At 35.0% G+C, this 24,943-nt stretch overlaps 1 protein-coding gene across 2 annotated transcripts in view; it reads right to left on the reverse strand.

Annotated features, from left to right (window-relative positions):
- LOC127963329 (dedicator of cytokinesis protein 5) overlaps nt 1-21,827 on the reverse strand; it is a 64,078-nt gene extending 42,251 nt beyond the window's left edge. Inside the window, exons 1-22 of one of the 2 annotated variants that reach the window (XM_052563175.1) lie at nt 21,636-21,826; nt 16,597-16,680; nt 15,505-15,545; nt 15,331-15,386; nt 13,514-13,610; nt 13,194-13,342; nt 12,825-12,960; nt 11,812-11,969; nt 11,508-11,589; nt 11,165-11,294; nt 8,311-8,383; nt 7,972-8,114; nt 6,800-6,925; nt 6,488-6,612; nt 5,653-5,751; nt 4,646-4,718; nt 4,139-4,242; nt 3,180-3,360; nt 2,772-2,869; nt 2,597-2,686; nt 740-840; nt 397-531 (exon numbers count right to left, since the gene is read on the reverse strand). In XM_052563175.1, the coding sequence (XP_052419135.1) occupies nt 397-531; nt 740-840; nt 2,597-2,686; nt 2,772-2,869; nt 3,180-3,360; nt 4,139-4,242; nt 4,646-4,718; nt 5,653-5,751; nt 6,488-6,612; nt 6,800-6,925; nt 7,972-8,114; nt 8,311-8,383; nt 11,165-11,294; nt 11,508-11,589; nt 11,812-11,969; nt 12,825-12,960; nt 13,194-13,342; nt 13,514-13,610; nt 15,331-15,386; nt 15,505-15,545; nt 16,597-16,680; nt 21,636-21,678 (2,324 nt within the window). In that variant the 5' untranslated portion in view covers nt 21,679-21,826. Of the gene's footprint in view, nt 1-396; nt 532-739; nt 841-2,596; nt 2,687-2,771; nt 2,870-3,179; nt 3,361-4,138; nt 4,243-4,645; nt 4,719-5,652; nt 5,752-6,487; nt 6,613-6,799; nt 6,926-7,971; nt 8,115-8,310; nt 8,384-11,164; nt 11,295-11,507; nt 11,590-11,811; nt 11,970-12,824; nt 12,961-13,193; nt 13,343-13,513; nt 13,611-15,330; nt 15,387-15,504; nt 15,546-16,596; nt 16,681-21,635 lie in introns of both variants that reach the window. The other variant, XM_052563176.1, reaches the window with a different exon arrangement.
- Nucleotides 21,828-24,943: the final 3,116 nt, after the last annotated feature.

Consider the following 24,943-nt stretch of genomic DNA (forward strand, 5'->3'; position numbering starts at 1 on the left):
TCTATAACTTCAAGTATGAGCAAAAGTATGAGAGATTATTGCCTTAAAGCAGCACTAAGGTCTGTCTGTCGGTCTATCTGTACACTGAGCAATAAATATGCTGCATATGGATGCATGTAATCTTATTATGCAGTAAACAGGCTGGACTGTAGATAAGTTTACCATATTAAAAATGTCTTTGAACAATGTTCTTAATTTAATTGGCTTTGCTGTGTTTCATTTGGAGGAGGTACAATAGCACCACGTGTTTGTTCTGATTTATTAGTAGTGAGTGTTTTCTAAAGTATTTTTTTTTTTTTCGCTTTTGCTTTTTCATTTACATTGTCAGATGAAGGACAAGTTCAATCAAGCCCTCCTCAAGGCTATTTCTGAGAGCAAATGAGAGTCGGTCCCTACCTCAAATAGAGGATCCGTGACTGCACAATGAAACAAAAAAGATACTTGAAGGCTTTCAAGGCCGAATACAGTCGCTCCGTGTGAGCCGGGTTCTCAGCATGGCTCACAAAATAATTCAACACTTTGGTCAACTTCCTGTGAACAGACAAGGCAAAGCGAGGCAATTACGGCATGCTTGCAAATCAGTACAGGTCACAACCGAGAATATCACTGTGGACAGGTGTATACAGAGAACAGGTGAGAGTGATGGCAGAGTGAGAATTAAATGTGGACAAAAATGGCCAAGATGTATTAATACACATGAACTGTGACACAAAAGACAAAGAAAAACAGAGACTCTTACTGGTACGCCAGAGTAGCGCTGAAGTGATTGCTAATGTAGGTCTCCAAAACAGGGTTGAAATGCTGAAACTTTATGTCGCCGATGAGTGAGATGATGAAAACCTGGACAAATAAATGAAAAACACAAGGTCTAGCCCTTCATATTATAATAAACTTCATATCTTAAAGTTGTGAGACAACATTAAATACAAAATGACTTCTGTAATAAATGTCTCTTGTTCTGAATGATTCTTCAGAAGAGAATCTAATTTAATTGTATTTCATCTAATTTAACTCTCAGCCTCTGAAAAACTAACTTTTTTTTGCTTTTTATGCAACCAAGGTCGAGTAGACGGAAAAAAGTCATTATTACAAACTTGATTGTTGCATTTTCTGACTTGATGCACAACCTCAAAGCACTACAATGCACAAACGTCTCAAGGACTGTCATAAAATGTGGCTGAAATAAATCAAATTCACCCAAAAAAAAGATGGATTTCGTAGAGATCAAGCACACATCACATGGTGGAATAATCTGACCTGTGTGTCTGTGAGGGGGAAGACATCCCACATGCAGATGGCGATGTGGGGTGTTATGGCATTAAGGTTACTCATACACACAACTAATGAACACACAATGATGCGGCAGAGTGCTCTTAATGCAGTTTGTAACTTTAGTGTAACTTTTCTGCAATAATTTAGTCCCAAAGAGCCGCGTGATCAGCGAGTATCACGATTAGAAAAGTAAGAGCAAAGTATACGTTTGTTGCTGGGACACAGGGCATCACAGTATGGTGAGGGGCGTAACATTTCTATCACACGCTTTAAGGTATTCGGCCAATCACAAAGCACTGGATAGCTGGCCAATGAGAGCACACCTCGCTTTTTAGAACGATGAGTTTTGTAAAAATCTATGCGATTCAGAAGGCGGGGCATAGAGGAGCAACAACCTTAAACCACATAAACACATTTCATTACACCAAATAATGTTCATAATGGCATATGACCCCTTATGATGTTAATATGAATATGTAAAGGAATATACCCATTGATATTAACAATAATATTAATAATATTAATATTTTATTACTTTGTCACAAGATTATATTAGTAGTAATAGTGGTAGTAGTATTAACTGAATTTATATATCAATATGATTGTTGATATAATAGCATCATTAATATTTCTATTTTCTATTTTACTCTTTAGACATTGTAATATTTGTATTATTAAATATGAACTTAAATGTGATTGCTATTTTTCTTTATTAATAAAAATAAGTAATGTTATTCATATTAAGTGTCATTATTAATAATAGTAAAATCTCTAAAAAGGAATAGAAAGTAATAAAATAGTATTCACGTTACTATTAGTATTAATATAAATAATACATTTCATATTAGTATGTATATAAAAAATGATAAACAAACTAAATTAATAAAGTAAAAAAAAAAAAAAAAAAATATATATATATATATATATATATATATATATATATATATATATATATATATATAAAGATAAATGAAAAGTAATAAAATATTAGAAAATCTATATATTTTTTAAATATAATTTTTAATATATTATGTGTGGGAAGCTTTTTTAGTGAGCAACACTCACACTGAGATTAAGGTTCTGAACAAGTAATAAACTTTGTTTTGTAAATTTCTATTTGTGATAATTAGAAACATTTGGCTTCCGTGGACACTGCACGAAAGTTAAACGAAAGCTTACAAAAAATATGTTATTTAATACGTTTTTTAATAAGTTTTCAGATGTATACAGGCTGGAAATTTGTCCATTACTGGAGAAATTCATCATAAACATAGGTTGGCAACTGATGGATGTCTCAAAAGTGAGTTAAATAATCTATACTTGCCAAGGCATTGAAAACCAGAGTATCGTAGGTTTCTTCCTCTGAGGTCTCCATCATGATATTAAAGAGAGCGTCCAGTGTGTCCTGCAGGAACTAGAGGAAAACACAACAAAAAACTTCAGATCATAAAAGCATCATTTTATAGATGGCCAAATGTTGTGTTTTCTAACACCCTTACTTTAATAATCTCTCCTCCTTCCACTTCCATCAGTTTCTGAAGAATTTCTTCAAGTCTCTCAGTGTTTGATCTCCAGTTGAGAAGCCCCAGAAGGTCAACTGAGTCAGAGGAAATTAAAAAAGTTATAAAAAAGCCAACTAACACAAGAACTTGGCTGTCTCATATGGTTACATGTGGCTTTTAAAGTGATAGTTCTGGCCGAAATGAAACTTTTGTAATTATCTACGCTCATCTCTCCCGTTGTTTTTAGAAGCCATGCAACAGCATGAGGAAAAGAAGTAATGTGTCTAAAAACAATATCTACTATCTAAAGTCAAAATGCAGAGGCATCAGTAAATGTCAGGTTTGCAAAGACATGAATTCAATTTTGTTTTTGGAAAAAATGATATAAAAGGAAATGCATCTTACCGTTTTGTGTAAGCTTTGTGGAGCAGGTGAGGGAGGCGATCTGGAAGCTGTCTTTGGTGATGGGAATGATGCCGGCATGATGAAAGGATTTTCCCGTCAGTCTCTCTTTCTCTTCCACTTCTGCATACGAGCCAGGAAGAGTCAAATATGTCTTGGCATCATCAGCTTTCTTCACATCAACCTGTAGAAACAGATACTGCTGCTTCAAAGGGAAGTTCAGAAAAGAGATCTACATTACATTTACATTTTACATTTAATCATTTAGCAGACGCTTTATCCAAAACGCCTTACAAATGAGAGTAATAGAAGCAATCAGACCAACATGAAGAAGTCATATGTCAAGATGATTTTAGAAACCAAAACTCTTTCAGCAAGAAACTATATTCTTGACCGAAATTAATACATTCAGCAAGAATGCAGAAAATGTATATAAATGTGACAGTAAAGGACATTCATAATGTTACAAAACATATCAAATAAATGTCCTTCTTTTGAACTTTCTATTCACCAAATCCTGAAAAGATTTCAGCAAAAATATGAAGCAGCAAAAACCTTCCAATATTCAACTTTAAAGTACTATTCTTTCTTTTCTATTTTACTATTGTATGGAGAAAATGCTTCATTTTTAAAACTAATCTGGATCAATGAATTAGTAATATAGCCACAAAAACATAATTTGACAAAAAAAGTGACAGAAATGCAAAGCTTTTAATTTTACAAAAACACAAATTTTATGTTAAAATGTGTACATTATTTGAGCTGTAAAGTTATTCTTGCCACTTTTACATTTTAAGTATTATGTTTTCATGGCAACAAATTTGTAAAACTGGATATAAAACTGGAAATGTGTCAAACTGAATGTCATTAGGCAATTATATGACACTGAATCCATGATAACATGCAGAACACTTTTTTTTATTTTGCAGACTAAACCAAGAACATTCCTTAAAGATGCCCACCTTGTAGACAATGAGTTCATGTCTTCCATCTGGAAGTGTGGTGCCATCCGACTTCATCAGGCGAACAAAAGCCATGCCAAAAGGCTTCTCGGACTTATCTCTAGCTACAGAAATGTAAACACAAAGATACTCAACTGAAAAACAATAGCGCAAGGTTCTCAACCTGGGGTCAGCAGAAATGCTAATGGGGTCAAAGTGAGATCTGTATGAACTCCAGCTTATATAGACTTAACTTGTTAAAAAATATATAAGACGTTTTTTTAAGCATACATTTTTTGGCCTTTGTTGGACTTACAAGCAAATTATGCAGGTTTTCTTGTGCATAAAATACAAAGTGAAATGCACACTACAAACGTGACCTGCATTAAAAAGTTGAGAAACCCTGCAGAAATGCATTAAGGAAACACAAAAGAGAACACGTATTATAGCTCTTAGCTTCAAAACACAGTTCTAGCGACTTCAGCGCCATCTACTATAAGGTTCTGTGAATGTCTCTATGAGACTCACAATCTTGAGAAGATCTGTGTCTAAAGGTGAGCCTCAGATGACATCGACACACATCCTCAATGGGAATGGCCACCTGACGGACAGAAGAGAATTAATTAATATGAACCCTGATGTAGCACTTAAGTCTCATGTCGAGGGCATCAATGCTCTTCTTAGCACATCGACCTTGACATGAAAAACTTTGCCAGAAATTTGATTTTTTTTCTTGCTAGGCAGCAATAAATTGGCAGGTGTATGCAGTGAAAATAGTGCAATCAAATAGAAGACAGAACATATTTGAGCTTAAAATGAGAAAAAATCCTGGCGACTACAAAAAAAAGAGAACATACTCTCTGATGATATGCATTTCACACAGTCATGCAACTTTAGTTGCACAATTAATCGAGTACTAGTTTCTCAGTCATTTTATTTTGCAAATTCCAAAAATAGTGACTGTTTTGCTCTATTATAGTATGCCAAACTTCCTCACAAAATATGATGCATTTTGTAGAACTTTTATTTTTCCACTTAATCAGAAGATTAAACACCACAAAAATATATATTTTATACATTCCTCTGATTGAGATTACAACTATTTGTTAAATTCTCAGCCATGAAAGAAATAAATGCCTATTTTCTATTACGTATATCTGTGTGTGTTTCACTACATCCAAACAGTGACAATTAAGGATTTTATAAAAAATGAAAAATTACTTTGAAATTAAATGTCTTTCTTTGAGTACTTTAAAATTTGTGTTGCAGATTGTAAGTTAAATTATACATAATTCATATTTATTTACTATAAACTAAACACGCTACATACATATAAACAGCTGATATAAATCATTCTTACTGTATGTGATTTTTGAATAATTTGAATAATAGGTTACAACACTTGATCTGCAAGCTACGTAATACAGGGTTGCACTGTAGATTGGCACTTTACATTAGACAAGGGACTTTAGCTTCAACACATCAGAAACCTAAACCCAGATGTCTTTGCTTTTGTTTTCGTCCTGTTTTTGTACCTTAACCGTCTCATTCCAGCAGGGCTGCTTGACTTGATAGTAGATGACAGACTTGTATTCAGTGATCCCTTCATAACCAACTCCAGGAAATATGGCTTTCTGAAGAGAGAATGAAAATGTGGAAAAATAGTTTCTATTTTCTGGTACAGTAAGTGGTTTGCAGCAGTAGAAGTTCAACTGGCAGTACACAACTTTAAAGAGTTAAAGGAAACTGTGTTGCATAATGTGCACCATATAAAACAACATCAAGACTAAAAGACAAGCTCAAATCTCTCTTTTAGGAAAGCATTTCAGAATGAGTTTCTCGTAGTCTTTTGGTTCATGAGTGTAAACAGGACATGTTTATATATGTACATTATATCTTGAAATAGCATTTGGCAAGAACAGCGCTGTACCAAGCTTTCTGTGCTGTGTGTTTGGACGTTTAAAGACAGCAGCCGTTTCATGAAGGAGAAAGATCTGCAATGTTTTTATGGCAGCAACAGTTCTGCTGTCAAAACACACACATAAAGGGGGGGAAGAGCGGCCAATGCTAAAGAGCGAAAGCGAAAACTGTAAGTCAACATAAACGAGAAGAACGGAGGACAATGGAATGAGAGAAGGTGTTTTTTATTCATATTAAAATGACCTTGGTGGTATTTCCTAAAGCATTAAGCCAGTGTAATCCCATGTTTTTTGACACAAATATATCTAACTGAAACTTTTTCCTTGTGACATTTGTATTAAATCACGAATTTACAAGAAAGTACACTTTATTAAGCGATGGTGTGGGAATTTCCTAATTGCGCCCAGACATTAATGTTAGTTAATATTTAATGTTACAGGGTTTCTGTACCTCCATGGGATTTCCTTCTTCATCCAACACGCTCATAATAACTTCGACATTTTTGGGGGTTTTCTTCTTGCCGCGATCAAATTCTCCTTGTAGCAGCGTAACATATATATCATTCCTTACATAACCTGTAGAGACATTGCAGCATTAACTAGATGTATGTTCTTCAGCTGTCTAGTAATGGTCATTGGAAGAAAAGGAAGAAAAGACAACTGCAAATGGATTTACTAAAGAGGGTCTTTGAGGGTCAGAAAAACTTTAATAGCACTGCTATTAAGATGAAGACGTTACGATCAGACAGATGTGCAGACCAACCTGGCAGGATAATTTCAGGAAAGCCCATTTTCCTGACTATAGCTGTTGTGCGATCCATAAAATGAGGATAATGTTTTTGAACCTGAAACACATCTCCAGGGAGCAGCTTTAGGGTCACAAACAAACCTGAGAGCAAAAACATGGAGTTATAAGGTCAGACGGGTCTCGTCTGACAACAAACTCAAGCCCTGAGGGAGCAGAATCTCTCAGAATAAAGCCTTGCAGAATCAATGGCTAATATGTCCAATAACAAATGAAAAACTAAAATTAGAATGAAAAGAATATATACTTCGAATGTTAAAAAAAGAAATGTAAAATTAAGTTGAAATTGAAATCAAGTTTCTCAACAAAAAATACAAACTCAATATAAAACGCATTAGCTAAATGTGTGCATTTACATGCCAAACAATGTCCCAGATTATTTTGTCTGAATATTGCATCATTCTCATTTTGAGGGACTATTCTAAATTCTATTCTATTTCTATTCTAGTTGTTAAGCAATATATTTGTTTAAGGTGTTAATATGTGTTAAGGCAGATAAAATTTATAATCATAGAAAGTGAGAGGTACACATGAATGCTGAAATTAATATGCAGGGTATTTTTACGACATATTCCTAAAATACTTTAAAATAGAAATGTTTTTTTTTTTTTTTTTACAATTTCACAATTAAAAAAGTGCTTTTATAAATATTTAAAAAGTGAATTGTCTATTTTAAAATCAACTGTATGTAAATGCATTACCATGACCGATTTAGCAATGAGGTTTTCTAGTATTTAAAATAAATGTGTAATATTAACTAAATTAATAAAACTCCAAGTTGACTCAAAATGTGACCAGAAAAAAAAATCTCATTTCATACACTATTAAACTGGTCATGTTGGTGATGATCATTAGTGACAGCTCTAGTAATCTTCCCAATTAAAAACAGAATGAAATTTTTCAAATTGGATGATATTCAAATTTACAGCTGAACCATCCTGGAGGACATGCATCTTCACATCTTATTCGGTCTCTATGCAAATCAGTTTGACAATATCAAAGTGATCCTGCGTTCATTCTCTCAAACCTTCCAAATGTTCAAGAAACAGCCAAGAAACTTCCACAAGGTCACATTTCTCCCCAGAGACAAGAAGCAAAGATTCATTTCTTGGCCTATTGGTCTGGATTACCCTGTCCTTTGTGGTTGACCTCACGCGTTGCAATGACCTTGTTGAAGACTGCAACGAGTGGCTCGTTCTCACCAATGACACGAGACGGCATGAGAGGAGACATGATTAGCTGCCTCTGACGGATGTATGTTTCCATGGCAATCCTAGAAAAAGAGAGTCCAAGAGGAGAAGGACAAAGCTGAAGAAAAAAACCACTATAAAAATACAGCCTCTGGGTAACAGTGTGTGATGGACTCTGCCAAAAATAAACAATAATTCATGAAAAGAACAACAACAAAAAAACAGAGACAGCTATCATGCAAACGAAGGATGTTGAAATCTCATAAAGGACACACTCACTGTTGAAACGGGATGAAATACTGCTTATCATCATCATCAATTTTCCCATGAGCAATATCTGTGATATCCATGACTGCAGACACAAAGAAACATCAGGCCAGTGCTGATACGAACCACACATACATTACATTTAATTACTACATTCAATACTGTTCACATTTCCTTAGAGGGAGAGCAAATATCTTGCATTTTCTAAGTATTTGTTTTTAGATGTATTCGAAGGCGAGATATGTGGTGCAAATGTTGTCTTCCTACTGTACAGTTCTTAGAATGTGTTTCAGTGCTGATAAGAGATTCATTTAGAGTCTACAGGAACCGCAATTATTAAATCAGTTAAGAAAAATGGCACATTTTCTGTTAAAACACTTGCTACCAATAATTGCTTTTGATTAAAATTTATAAAATAACTCACTAAAACAACTTTATTTGCTTAATTGCCTCAGGCCATTCAAGATGAAGATGAGTTTTTTTCTTCATTAGAAAAAATTTGGAGAAATTTAGCATTACATTACTAACTCATCAATGGATGCTCTGCAGTGAATGGGTGCCGTCAGAATGAGAGTGCAAAATGCTGATAAAAACATCACAATAGTCCACAAGCAATCCAAACCACTCAAGTCCATCAATTAACGCTTGTGAAGTGAAAAGAAATGCGCTTGTAAGAGACAAATCCATCATTACAGCATTTTTTTGTTTGTTTGTTTTTTTACTTCAGACTGCTACTTTTGGCTAAAACACGATTCCTTTATCCATAATATTGCTTTCTCTAGAGAAAAAGTTGTCTTATCTGAATCAGGAGAGAAATAGAGGAAGCATTATTATGGATTTGCCACTAATTTGGCCAGAAACTATGGTTTAAAGTTAAAATTCTGACGGCACCCATTTGAAAGCATGCAATGTAATACTCCATTTCTTAGTGAAGGCAAACTCATCTACATCGTGGACGGCCGGAGTCAATTCTCAGAAAATTTTCATTTTTGAGTGAGCTATTCCTTTAGATGCAATGGCTTCTAGCTCTCTAACTGCATACTAACAACCATGAAAACCGGACAGACATGTTCACAATGACGTGAATCAGGTGTTGCCTGTGCTCAGGTTTAAGAAAGCCACAGGCTTTGTCTTTGAAGCTCATGGTAAAAATGGCTTTTTTTCATCTTGAAAAATACAATGCAGGCATTCAACCTGATGTTATTGAGTACAGTGACTCAGCAGCAAAAAAAGGGTAAAAACATTTGACACAACATCCTTTTGAAACAAAAAAGGAAACACTATTTTCAGAAAATGCAGGTCGCCTTTAGGTTTGATAGAAACATCTATTGACAATGTAATCATTTCAGAAGACATTTTGGAGTTAAACCAAAAGTACAAGTAACAATAGTAATGTTTGATCTTTTAGCTACTTGCAAGACTGAAAACTTAAAACTGAATTGTGATAACAGGAAAATAGATCAGAACACTATAAGATGTGAAACACTGCATGAGCTTGACTGAGAAAACAACAAACTGGCAATACGGATAAATAATGTCTTTTGCTCAGATATTTGACAATGTGAGATAGTGCTGAAAGCGACAAGGACAAGAGTAAAAGTGCTGTTGTCAAAATACTAAAGAAGCAGTGAAGGTGTGATTCTCTTGATGCAATTAAACCTTTGTAAACCCACACGTCATCTGTAGGGTTCAAATCTATTACCACACAAAATGAAGTTGACTCATCCCTCAAGATCACGAAAACAGATCAAAAATTCCCTTGGAGCAATGCACTTAGATATGAAACCCAAAAGCAAAGACAGCTGAGAAATGTCTGTGGGGTTGCTCTTAAAGCACTTACATGCTTACATTCGTCAGCAGAACAAGATGTGCATTATATGAGCTGTAAAGCTGTCTGAATTGTCATTTTGAGGTGGAATAATTTCAAAGAACAGTTCACCTAAAAATGAAAATTTGCTGAAATTGTCCCCTTAGGTCATCCAAGTTTGTACATAAGAACAGATTTGGACAAATGTAGCATTACATCACTTGATCACTAATGAATCCTCTGCAGTGGATGGGTGCCAACAGAATTAGAGTCCAAACAGCTGATAAAAACATCACAATAATCCACACCACCAGTTAACAGCTTGTGAAGCAAAAAGCTGCATGTTTGTAAGAAACAAATCCATCAAGGACTTGCTTGATTTCATTTTTCAAATCTAGCTATAATATAAGGCCTCTATATAATATTGCTTTCTCCAGTGAAAATGTTTGAATCAGGAGAGCATTACACACAGATTAAGCACCGTTTACAAACAAATATGTAAATGGATTTTGATGTGAGAGGTCAACAGTGAACAGACTTTTTACTGAAGGAAGTGTTTTATGGATTATAGACCAACAGTTTGAAGTTAACCTCTTTAATGATGAATTTGTTTCCTACAAACATGCAGCTTTACTTGCGATGTTTTTATCAGCAGTTTGGACTCTCATTCTGACGGCACCCATTCACTGCAGAGGATCCACTGGTGAGCAAGTGATGTGAATTTCTCTTCATATAAAGAAACAAACTCATCTACATCTTAGATGGCCTCAGAGTGAGTAACTATTCAGCATTTCTGTTATTATGATTGAATTATTCCTCTAACCAAACTGACTGTCCATCTATGGGCAAACACAGGGTTTAGAAAATCTGACTGATAAGAATTCCATGCAATTTTGCAAACACTAAACTATTGGTACAAAATGATTTTTTACCATTAAGGTGTGTTGGTGTTTCTAAACGAATGACAATGATATGAAGTGGGAAATGAAGAGAACAACTAGGAAACACCTGGACCCTGTACAAATATACCATCTACTAACAATAAAGAAAGTCCAGAACCTGCTACTCCAAACGGCCTCCTCAGTCCTCCTGTGTGTTTCTTTCCCTCCTTCAGCTCCATGCAGCCCACACGGATGATCTGACACACCAGGAAGAGACGCTGTCTGATGAGGTCAGTGCTGCTCAGATCCTAAACTCAGAGACGCCACAGAAGAAGAACAGCAGGAAGCACTTCAAATTGTTTCATTAGCACAAAGAGGAAAAAAATCCAGTTTCTCTCGTTTTTAGATCTGCCGTTCAAAAGTTTGGGGGCAAAACATTCAAAAGTCTAACTCCAAATTGTTGAACAGTGGTATATGGGACTATAAAGACCTGAGAAAAGTATTCTTTTGATCTTTGTTACCGTGAAGAGTGCAGGAAGGTTGTTGAGTTTTTCGATCTCTTTCGGCATGCCTGTGCTGTCCCACCGTACCAGGAAGTTTTCACTTATAGGACAAGACAAAATGTGTCACATAAACTACTTGTTCTCCATTGAAACTGACACAAGCTGTGATATATACTGGTTTACTTCAGCCTTCAAAGAAATACCCGTTCACATATATTAAACACTTCTTGTGAGGAATTCATATGTTAAGGGCATTCTAGACATTTCTCCTTCAGCTTTTTAAAAAACAACATGCAAAATCAAAAGAAAGGTTCTGATTCACCTAATAAATTCAGATTTGTCCGGATCGTACAAAGACATGAAGAGTTCTGCGTCCTCGCCGATGTTGCATACAAAGTTTCTGAAATTTATTAGAAGGCTGTATGTGTGCACACCGATGAAGAGGGTCTGACGCCGCTTCTCCAGGTTCTGAAGCCGCATCTATCAGGAAAACAAACATTCATGATTTGAGACAACTAGTGGACAGACAACTTCAAAAACTGAAACAGTAGAGCGTGACACTAACAATGCCAGGGTCATGGGTCAATTTGCAAAGAATTCATGAACTAATGAAATCTACACTCTAAATACCTTGCAAGTTGCTTTAAATAAATGGGTCTACCAAATGCATATTTGAATAATATTTAAAAAGAAAAAAAATTAACCTTCAAAGCCCATTGAGAGGAAAGTCTATGATTGTTGTGTAAAAAACTATGATGCGTTGTGAAAAAAACTGCAAAAAAAAAAATATTTTATGCAAATTAAAAAGGATTTTAAAAAGAGTTTGAGACCAATTTTGCAGCAAAATAAAAGATACAAAATTAATATTAGACTTTTTTTTTTACTTTAACTTACCCTTTTTCTATTTTAATTTGAAGCTTCTCTAAACAACTTCACACAAAGAATCTATCAGTATGTGTATCAATTATTTTATATAAATGTTTATGCATCTGTTTATCTCCATTTATTATGAACTATGGTAGTTTTGTGCTATAATAGGTTCAAATATATATCTCTAACAAATAATTAGGCCATAGTTTGCTTATTGTTTTGTCGCATTTCAAAACTGAACAGAATAACCTACAAGTGTCATTGTTTTTTTTCTTTAGCAGACGGTTTGCACCACTTTGACTCAGTCATTCCATGCATTTATACAGTTACCAGCCAACTATCTCAATTATGCATCAAAGCTAATTTGGCAATAGTCATATGGGTTTCAACATGCAACAAAAAATAATAATTCTAGTACCAGCATATATATTTTGATAATGCACAGAGCAAAAACAAGTGTTTTACCTTCTCCTCCTGTATCCTCTCATCAATACTCTGTGATGCTGACTCGTGAGCCCTGAACAGACTGACCGTGCTGGTGCGTTCAGGGTCTAATGTGTTTCCAGCTTCATCGCGCACCACTAAATCAAGCCCCAGAATCCTGTGCAACAGAGACAGACAACACGAGAATACTAACACAGCCCTACCATATTATCATAATCAATTACAGACAGTTTTAATGCATTCCAGCAACTTAAATTGGGTAAACTCAAAATGTATGCTTCATGATATCAGTAACTCACATATTGAGATATTCGGGCCTCTCAAATGAAAAGTTACTCAAATATCTGTTTGGTGAAACAACATGAGGAAGTACAGGAAGCCAAACTGCACCTGTTCCCATAATCGATTTTCGCTGTGACTTTCTTCCTGAGCTCCACAAGGTCGTCGTTGGGAAGCGTGCCGGACACAATCTGCGAGTGGTACTCGATCAGGCTGTAGGCCATCTGCTGAACATTCCGGAACAGCGTGGTCTTGTTGCTCTGGTGTGCAGACGAACAGGTGATTAAAACAATATTACGGATTACAAAACACTGCGGATGGGATTTGTCTTTGTTGAACAAACACATCATGGGAAGCTCGGTGTTGAGCTGAAACGGATGGTGAGGTGAACTCAAACAAACCGCAAAGGCGACACAGGTGGGTTCACATACCACATAAAGCTTGTGCCATATTTGTGTCCATTCTCGTAGCGTGGTGCCCAGCTCCTGGACCAAGGGCAAATCTGTAGGTACAACAGTCTCTTGTTTCCTATACAGCAACAGAATGTTAGAAGAAAAACATGATTTAATCAGGTCCTCAAAAATACAAATGCAGTTCTTTAACCCTCAGAGACGGAAGAATCTTTGTAAATTATTTTGAAATGTCTTAAGGAAGCCATAATTATATATAAAAAAAACACAACAAAAAAACAAAAACATCTTGTTTACAAAATGTGAGAGATACATTTGCAAAAATGCAGAGCAAGGTATTTAGGGTTGAAATGTTTTTGATTCACTAAGTTTTCAAGTCACAACAAAATTCAGCAAAGTAAAGAAAATATTTCAAGCAAAAAAAAAAAAAGTAAAAAAAAGTTTGATTATTTCATTATTATTTCATTATTTTATTACATTTAATTATTCATATCAAAGTATATTTTATAAATAATGTATTAATTCTAATACAAATCTATTTATATATTAAAATAAAATATATTAAAATATTTTAAAATTGTATACAGTATATAAAATATATTTTTATATTAGATTTTATTTTATTGTTAACACTTGGCATTATTCAGAAGACTACAATAAAGTTTCATTTGTTAACATTAGTTAACTATATTATGAATTAACAATTAACACATATTTAAGATCAAAAGTTACGTATGTTTATATTAGTTAACACAATGGGAACTAACATTGTATTAACTAACATTTACAAAGATTAATAAATGCTGTGGAAAAAAATAATATATTGCTCACTGTTAGTTCATGTTTTAATTAATGCATTAACTAATGTTACAAAATGACACGGAAAAAGTGTAACCAATTTATTTTTGTAACATTCACTGAACAGGCTCATTTGTGTGAGAATTTCAGGGCATGCAAGTTTGGTTTTATTTAATTGCTTTATACAAAAATATTGCATAAGCCTTCTCAGAAAGCTGCACTACAACTCGGATGTGTTTATCTCTGTAAACTTTCATGATCCAAGAATATTCATACACCTCACCGACCTTCCAAACTAACTCAAAATGCACATTTAGAAGCCTACAGCGCAGTTGTATTGACCTCTATATATGATATCAAACACTCAATAAACTATCATAAGGCTAGATCATTTGGAATAAATTATATATTATTTTCTAAATATACACAGCCCACATTTCTGCAACAAGCTGCCTCTTATTTACACATGCATATATATATATATATAGATAGATAGATAGATAGATAGATAGATAGATAGATAGATAGATAGATAGATAGATAGATAGATAGATAGATAGATAGATAGATAGATAGATAGATAGATAGATAGATAGATAGATAGATAGATAGATAGATAGATAGATATAGATAGATGTGAGAAAAAAAATATTTCAGGCCAAACCACTGATCTAGATCAGTGGGCCAGACACATTTTTAGAAGATTGCTACATTTGGTCCAAACCACTCAGCAAGTGTCTGTAACGCAGTGACCATGTTGTGTGACTTTGGCATGCTGGAAGATTCAGGCTATATTTTCTAGCCAAATATGTTGCTATGCTACATTTCAGAGCATTTTAACCCCCGTTTATGAATTCTGCATTATTTAACTGCTTTGAACAAGGGTTACAATTGTGCTACAGTGGGCCTCTGAGGGTAAACGAGCAAAACTATGAAGCCAACAGCACCGTGGACTCCTCTGACAGCACATGCTTAATTAAGTGATAGACAATTTACCATTAATGAATTACAGAGCGTAATTAACGTGATCTGCCCCTTACCCTGTTCCCTCAACTTTGGCTTCTTTCAGATGAATATAGTTGGCAGGGAAAATGCCCTTTGAAATAAGACAAAGAAGCATTTGTGAGAACCCACGCAATTCATTCGCCTGCTGCAGAATGTCAGGTAATGATTAGATTGTCAGTTTAACTGCAGGATGATAATTGTCCCAACACCTTTTGTGATTTCTGTCGTAGTGTGTATCCTCGGTACCACCCTGGGAGAAGGAGAGAGAGAGAAAAAAGAACAGATCTTTGAGACGGATGATGCCACATGGCAGATGCTGCTATATATTATTCATATTACAGAATAAGGCAGATGTTCTGTTTGCTCAGAGTTAGCAAAATCACCAGAGAAACTAGAGTAGATGTAAATAGCAAAATCAGGTTTTCCATTTTTTTTAAAAAGTAAATGGAATATTTTCAATTTAAAAATATATTTACAAGAGAAGGGACATGAATGCAAGCAGTACAATGTCATAATAAACAGCTGGACACTCAATACTGAGTTGGGGGTGTGTAAATTAAATAATCATCACTGATAATAATTAGATAATAATGATTCTTAGTGAATGTTGGTTGTTCAATTTAGTTTGTGTGCATTTTCCAAAACTTTCCAAAAAAGCTTATGAGCAGTCTTTAATTACCTTTCACACCATTCCCTTTGGCAGAACAACTAAGTACACAATGCGCAATCATTTGCTACTCGTTTTGTTTTCTATCGTAATTCTGTCATTTTTAGTTATAAAAATAAATAGAAAGTAATTAAAAGACCTATATCAACTGCTTTCTTCTGAATATTTTGAATAACACTGGTGTCCAAATAACACCGGACCCCACTGGAGACATTTTTTTTTAATTTCTTAAGTGTTCCATAGAAGAAAAAAGCCTTACAGTTTTGCTATGACATGAGGGTGAGTAAGTAAAGAGAGAATTTTATTTTGGGGCGAACTGTCCCTTTCAGACCAGCTGTAAATGGAGCTTAAAGGTCAGAGAGAGAGAGTACAAAATGCTCATGGAAAACATTAACATTTCAACATTATAATTGGACTTTGGGTCAAATAAACTGCAACAAAGTGTAAAATATGAGCACTCTAAATCATGCAAGCAAATATGCTGCTTAATTTGAATGTCGCAGGCCATATATGAAGCTCTCAGAGCTTCAGCAGAAAACTCTGGGATACCCCAGATTGTGTTCAGTGCAAGTGTGAACACGCTATAAGAAAGTGTGGGAGGACATGTCAAGACACGCTGGAACTCGACACTCACCTTCAAACGTCTCAAGTATGTGCACCGTGTCCCCCACCTGAAGACTCAGCTCTGGCTCTCCTCTGGCGTCATAGTTATAGATAGCTGAAAGTGAGACAAAAGGGTGTCACAGACTGCAGAGAGCAAAGAGAAGCCGAAAAATAAAAACAACAAGGCTGCTGTCTGTCCTGTGAAAGAGGAAAAAATGACAGCGCACCAACTGTTGAACGAGTTCTGGAGTGGAAAGTTCTCAAGTTCTGCAGGGAAACAGCCACTTGACATGTCTGACGTCTATCAGTATGACTCAGATCTTCAAAGGAACAGCCAAATGCAATCCAAACTCCCAATGAGATCACAATAAAAAAAAGAGTTTAAGAAGATAATGTGAGCTGATTTTCCCCCAGAACAAGCCACAACAATGCAATGACACTGCTATGTAGCTGCTAGGATGTTTAGGGTGGGGGTGGGAGGGTTCTGAATTGGTGGGGGGTATATAATTGCAAAAATTTTGATTTTTTTTTTTTTAACACACACACACACACACACACACAAAAATTGATATAAAATACTAATACTACTAATAATAACAATAATTATTATCATTTTTGTACAAATATACAAATAAGAATAATATACAATATCATAATTAGTAAATAGTAAATTATGTTATTACTATTTTTATTTTTACATTTCATTTTCATTTTCTTGGATTAACATTACAGCAGCCAGTCCAGATATATTTTTCATTCCGCAGATGCTATTATTATTAATATTATTATTAAATACAAATATAAAATAACACATACAAATTATGACAAGATCATTATAATTATAATTATATAAATATTGTATTATATTACTGTGAAATTTAAAAAAACAAGTATTTAAGAATGTCAAATATTAATGTTTATATTAATTACTGTAAAATTACATTTATGGCTGTCTTAATCCCTTCATTTTCAAATGTTTAAGCATAAAAAAAATTATCTGAACGGAAAACCACAGAAAGCCCGTAAAGTTTGTCTTTTTGATTAATGTTTCTCATTGCTAGTACAGGAGGACTGCAGGCACATATTCAAATGAAATGCACATCTAAACTCAAAAGCAGATGCATATACTTATTCAATTAAATCAAAGTCTTTTCCATTTCAAAATTGTACTAATCCATATCATGAATATAGTTTTATTTCAATTAATCATGCATTGGGCCTAAGTCAAAAAAGCCCACATCAAGTCTGTATAATATAATAAAGACATAGTTTGGGTCCCTCCAATAGTGACACCAATAATAGCAAACCTCTTAAGCCACAAATCTGAGTCAGTTTCCCCATGCTGTAAGGGTTACACCAGACAATATGAGCGTTTGTGCTGTACTCGGATGCGATATTGGCTTGCACAACCAGCATCTGAAATGTTGGGCACAGAGCAAGTGCTGACTAGTGGAATGTGAACACACTAAGAGTGCTTTCCTCTTACTAGTAGTAACATTTTTTGGGCTGTTGAACTGCAGATGAACCTGAGAATGTGTGTCTACACTACAAGACTGAAGGCCTGAGTTTTCCCTCCCTCTTCAGTGCTGAAGGACACTTGGTGGGAGTGCAAGATTTCCTTGTGCCATGCATCTGCCTCCACACTGCTCGCACAAAACACGCACAAAAACTTTGATTTGTGTGTACAACGACACAATCGAGGAAAGTTAAGAAGAGTAACATTCTGATTCTTCATACACAGATTTCATTAAAGATACAGAAGTAATCGCTGAAGAATGACTGGCTGATACAGGAGGTTTAAATAAACTGTCAAGTATCATATATCAATGCAGGAATGCAATACATATGGATCAATGCTAAATTCACTGCTAAAATGAGCTGTCGCTAAGCCCCACCCCCAAATGTGACAGTAACGACATTTATAATAATGCAATTAAGTGAATTACCATAGAAACAAAAGCAGTTCCAAAGATCTAGATTAACTAGAGCTACACAATATATCAGGACTATACTAGTTATCTTTAAAGGAAATTTAATTATGGATGCTAATTTCCATGTTGTTGTTGTTGTTGTTTTTAAATTACTTGTGCAGTCATCTAGCTAAAGATTACAGATTACAGCAAAACTTTTGAGAATGAATAAAAAAAATCTATATATATATATATATATATCTATATCTATATAGATAGATAGATAGATAGATAGATAGATATAGCTAACATAATATAACTTTGTGATGCCTAAACTCAATTAAGAAGTACAGCATTGATTGAATATTGACAAAATTATTATTTTCATTTTTTTATCATAAGAAAACCATTTAAAACTGTATGTTTCAAACATGGACTAATTTACATTAAATTAGTTTAATTAGTTTAATTTTTTTCAATTCTTTTTTCTCCAACCATTTTTTTAATTCATTTTCTCCAACCACTAGCTGATGCATTAACAATAAAAGAGATAAACTACAGTTTATAAAGAACATGTTTTTTCAATGCCACACTATCTGCAGCGCACTGACACTCAGCCCAAGGGAGAATGGTTCAGGCCTTGTTCAGGCATGCACATTGTTCAGTTCAAATAAAGACTCATAGATAAACCCAACAGCTTCAGGCTACGTTTCACAACATGCTTCCACTAGTGCACTGCAGATCTCAAGCACACTTAACTGATAAATCTGTCCGCATCTTTTTCACAGCAAAGAAGTATGAAGCAACATTTTATTTCCGTTTAATCTGCAGCTAAGTTTCCATACAAGCTCATTACAAACTGACATGTTATGCGCACAGTGAAGAATAAAAAATGCCACCACATCTCATATCTTCTGCAGCTCGTAAAACCAGCCCATAAACTTCGGCCTGGTTCCCTCAGATTAATCATTCATAATAATACAGGTGCATGAAACTTCCCGTACCACACCCAAACAAATCCAGACCTCGTTGAGGAGTGCCAAAGACAGCGAATTTCATCACCGCTGGCTACATTTAAAATGCTCAGCTATAAGAAATGTGTGTTGTTAAGACAAAAATACCATATTAAGACACTTTATCACTTTAAAAAAACTGCCACAGTCCAGGCCTCACAGACAATGATTCAGTTCACACACTAGGCTCTATTTGAGCGTGTAATTTGTTGTCTCGGCCAAATGGGCCATAGAGGTGTCACAGTGTTGAGGCCTAGTGCATGCTGGGATGTGGGCTGTGCTAACAGACTCCATTCTGACCGGTCTTTGTATGTGCTCATCTATGACATCACTGACAGGCAGGCCACACACTAGCACACTGCCACTTGTCATGTTGCCATGAGCATTTTCATACGCTTTGCTCAAGTGCCATGATGAGCCGGGCCGTTTCAGAGAGCAGTTGTGATTGCACAGTGTAACTAATGCCTTGTGGTTATAGTGACATGGAGAAACAGTGCTAACATTATGGTGCGAAAACAACACAAATGTGTGTGAGTTCAGACACAAGTAAAATATTCTCCGAAGTGGAAGTTGTCATAGTTCTATAGTGGTGAATGGAAACTACGAGAAGTATAATACCTTTGTTCCCTTTTGCTCCAATTGTGAGAGAAAAACCATGCTAGGGTTTCTACGACCTTATAAAAGAAGGAAAAAATACAGAGAGGTTGATAACACTAGTCAGAAGACAGAAATATGTCAAATTTACCCTCGGCTCTTGTAGTAGAAACACTTGCACATCAGCTTTAACTAGTTTTCTGTCATTTAATAACACCAAAATATGCATCCAATTTCAAATTAAAATAAAAAATTTAAGAATTGCAGAAATGCATCAAGGGTCCATAATTCTAAATGCACAATGCACAAAAAATGTTTTATTACCAATTCCTCACCAGATGCAAAAAGCACTTTTAATTCAAATTCCTCAAAAGTATGTCAAAGTCCTCAGGGGTGGGAAAACTGGCCCAGTAGGAACCAGACCCGCTTGATGTCTGACCAACAGATTACATATCACTTAAGAATGCTCCACCACAACAATCGTCCCTGTGTGCATTAAACTGGCCAGCTGACCGCTCTTGGCATGAACATGAAGTACAGTATTGCACCACAGCAACTTAATAAATACATGTGCAACAGCCAGGGTCAGAAATGAAGCAGCACTCAGGGCAAAAAGGTCAACACATGCTGTCCAAATATTAAAATGTGTTCTGGGTCTGTTATCTAACATTTACTGTATGCCATAAAACTATATTCTGGCCAAAAGATTTTTTGTCAGCCATGTATGTCCAAACAGTTCATTTGCACACTGACTGTTCCAATAAATAACATCTATGGAAAAGTTGTCAGGTTTGCACTTCAGTTAGTTTCTATAACTATAATTTCAAATGCCTTTTTGATTTTTGAAACTGCATTTATTTTGTTATGATATTTTCTGCATGTGAAGTTGCTTTAATTTAAAATGTTAATTATTGTCTTAATATAAATTAACATAAATTGGATGGTTGCAATTGGAAGCATGGCGTGTCAACTAAGCACAAATGTACAGTATCTAAATGTCCTTATCAAGCCGCAAACAATAATAAAGCACATTTGCAAAACCACCCAGCCACTAAGCAGTGTGAGATAAAGAGTTGATTCAGTTTGGTTTTATGGGTGTGTTAACCTGAGCTCATGTTCACAGATTAAAGTGAGTGGAAGGGAAATGCTGTTTATGATCACTGGAACTCTGGCGGCTCTGTTGCTGTATATATTGTAATTGTATTGTCTTGTCAGACCTGCAGGAACTACATTCACTCTCTATTGTGTACTTACAAACAAACTACAGTAAAACTAATATATTGTTTGTGACCTGAAAGTGCAATGAGAAACCCATCCAAACTTCTCTTACAAAATGTGTCAACATAGCCAGTTGTTGTTGATGTGTTAAAGCATCGGAGTGGTTCCTGTATGATAACTGAGAACTTCTCATACAGGTATCAGAAGCGCGTGATGTGTGTGTGTTCAGGTAAAGGTGCGGCTGAGCGAGCCTCAAACTCCAACGCGACTTTCCAGAGTGAAACAATGAGTTAAAAGCTAAAATTAAATTAAAAAGCGCGTTGAAAGGCACTCACCAACTCCATATTTCTCTCTTTTAGTGGGAATCCAGCGCGTCATGGCAGGAAAACTTGAGTGAAGTGAAATAAATCATATGAACAATAATAGCGTTGCGGCGTTGTAGGGCTGCAGAGGTCCACACATCACAGTTCCGGTGTTACGCAAAGAACCGCTCGCTGCGCGCGTGTGTGACGCGCCCTCACTCACACACACACACACTCTCACACACACACACACACACACACACACACACACACACACACACACACACACACACAAGAAGACCGTAAAGTTTGTGATCGTGTGAAATTTAAGTTATTTGAAATCCAAAAGTTTGTGTAAAAAAGTTTTTTGGTTTGTTTTTGTTTTTTTATACTAAAAATAGTACTAAAAGTCGAATGGAGATAACTTTACTGATATTATGCAACGGTTCAGTTCAACTAATAGAGCCTATAAGCAAAGTTACAAATATTCAAATATTTAATAGATAGATAGATAGATAGATAGATAGATAGATAGATAGATAGATAGATAGATAGATAGATAGATAGATAGATAGATAGATAGATAGATAGATAGATAGATAGATAGATAGATAGATAGATTGGATAGATTGGATGGATGGATGGATGCCTTTATGTGTGTGTGTGTGTGTGTGTGTGTGTGTGTGTGTGTGTGTGTGTGTGTTAAGGTTTCCCAGGCAACTAGCCTTTTTTTCTCTCTCTCTCTCTGCCCTATAATGAATTAATGTATGGAATGATGAACAATGAATCTAACATTGACTTTGAGAAATAAATAGCCCTTACACCTTTCATAATGCATTTTCTTTTTATTTTTCTATTATTTATGTATTTTCTTTTTTTTTCTATTTTTGAATTTTCTATTTAGTACAGTTTCCCCAAACCATCCATCTTTTTATCAGGGTGAAAGTTTGCTATCTTCTCTGTTTTAAATTATTTTAGATTTAGAACAAGAATTTCATTATTAGAGGAATATTTTCGTGGACAGTGAGCCGAGCCAGAAAGAGATGAGATAGGAAAGAATGTTTGGAATCTTCTATTGTTACAGCAACTGCTGCGTCTCTCTCTCTCTCTCTCTCTCTCTCTCTCTCTCTCTCTCTCAGAGTGTGTGTTTGTGTAGACATGTGTAGGTTTATAGGCAAAACAAAGATTTGACACCAGAAAGCAATCGGTGATGTGTCACAGGTGCTGTGTAGTTTTATCTAACACGAGAACAGAAAACACACAGTTACAGTAAGTCCTGTACGTTGAAGGGCCGGCTCCCCCATCCCCCCGGTTCCTGCAAGGACCCCAGCTGTTTAAGTGTGGATTTAACTAACTACCCGCCTCATATGATTGCCTCTTCTGTGTCTCCAGTTTATTTGAGCAAAACAAATTCCATGATCCTTCTGCAAACACAGAGACCTTCTGTTGCCAGCCAAATGTGTTGAGAGAACATTCTGTCATTCTGTTCTGGCTTACTGTTCTGCCTTCAATTTTGTACCAACTCAAGGTTTGGATTTGGTCAATAGTCTGTCATTTTTATTTATTTATTTATTTATTTATTTATTTATTTATTTATTTATTTATTTAACTTTGGCTTATCATTCTCTGGCTGAATCTTCCAAACTCCACCCAAGAGTTACAAAAAGAAATGAAAATACGTTTGATCCAATCATCAAGTTAAAACAAGATAAAACTGCTTTGAGTATTTTACGTTTAACTTAATTTACCTTTAAATATAATTTAATTTCAGCATATCAAATCTTTAAAGAACTTCAGATGTAAAGAGGAGAACTGAAACACAGAATGAATCAGGCCTAAAGAGAGAATGTCAAATTAAGAGTGGTTTCACGCAGGCCTCTCAGGGGCTCAAGACTTGTCAGGCTTTGTTTTTGACAGGGACAGAGTGCCATCTAGAGTTCTCTCTGAGTCATTACTTTAATCTCAGTGTTTTATTCAAATCAGATTTTCTGATTCTGAGGTCAAAATCACTGCGCAAAACAGTGAACAGGAGGGTATCAATATTTTTTTTATTTTTATTTTTTGTTTAACAGTAGGTAATAATTATTATTATTATAATTATTATAATAATAATAATAATTATTATTATTATTATTATTACATCTGAGGTTAAATATAATGGCTGGTTGTTTTTTCTAACTCTTGATCATAAACAACATTAATGGAATCAGAAGGTTGCGACCTGTCAACATTACAGAATACATTAAAAAATATATTTGTGTGTGTGTGTGTGTGTGTATGTGTTGGAAAATTGTGCATAATGTTAAATAGATTTTTCTTTTAAATAATAGTATTATTTTATTTTTATTTTTTATTTTTTTTGGACTTTGAGTCACAAACAGCTTTAATGAAAGCTGGCCTGTGATTGTTAGCTGTCAACATTACAGAATGCCATTTAATTTATATATTTAGCCAACTGTGTGTAATGTTCATTTGTTAGAAATAGTGAATAGGGAAAAGGGTTAATTTTGCACTGTTTTCTTTCATTTTTTATTTTTTATTTTTTACCAATTCCTTACGGTCATTAACTGACTAAGCACTGGGGAATGTGGCCTTTAGCCAGCATTCAAAACATTCAGACTCAAAGCCAAAGTATCCTGGAGAGTTGAACAGACGACAAACACAGTTAGAAGAGGAAGATGATGAGGTAATACTTTACTGTGTACTGCTAAGAAAAAAAAAACTATGTTTCTTCTGATGTAAAGCAGTGCTGATAGTGTCCAGCTGGGGGCGCTATTGTACTTCAGAGCTCCACATCTGCACAAGGGTTTGAAGTTGTGTTTAACAGACTAGTGCTGTAGATTTGATCAAATCAAGGGTTTGGGATACTTGACTGACTGATAACACAATTATATAGAAATCAGCATATATTTTAGGCTGCAAGATGTTTGCTTCGAATTGGATGTTTCCTTTCAAATAATAATCTATCCTTCCTTTCAATGTATTGTTACTATTTCTAACCCAAATCACACATTGTCTTGACCTCCTCCTCAGGAATCTTCTCGTCACCTCGTCATGTGTAGGCCTATGTGTGTGTGTGTGTGTGTGTGTGTGTGTGTGTGTGTGGGTGTGTGTGTGTGTGTGTGTGTGTGTGTGTGTGTCTATATATATATATATATATATATATATATATATATATATATATATATATATATATATATATATATATATATATACACGTTTTCTCAACAATCAATAGTGTGTGTTTGCTCAGCAGAATCAAGTGCTTGTTCTTTATTTTCCTATCAGGGTCATGAGGTTTGTGAGTATTTATAGCATATTCAACAGATATTTTCAGTCAA

Source organism: Carassius gibelio, chromosome B8, assembly GCF_023724105.1.
Source record: "Carassius gibelio isolate Cgi1373 ecotype wild population from Czech Republic chromosome B8, carGib1.2-hapl.c, whole genome shotgun sequence".
NCBI lineage: Eukaryota > Metazoa > Chordata > Actinopteri > Cypriniformes > Cyprinidae > Carassius > Carassius gibelio.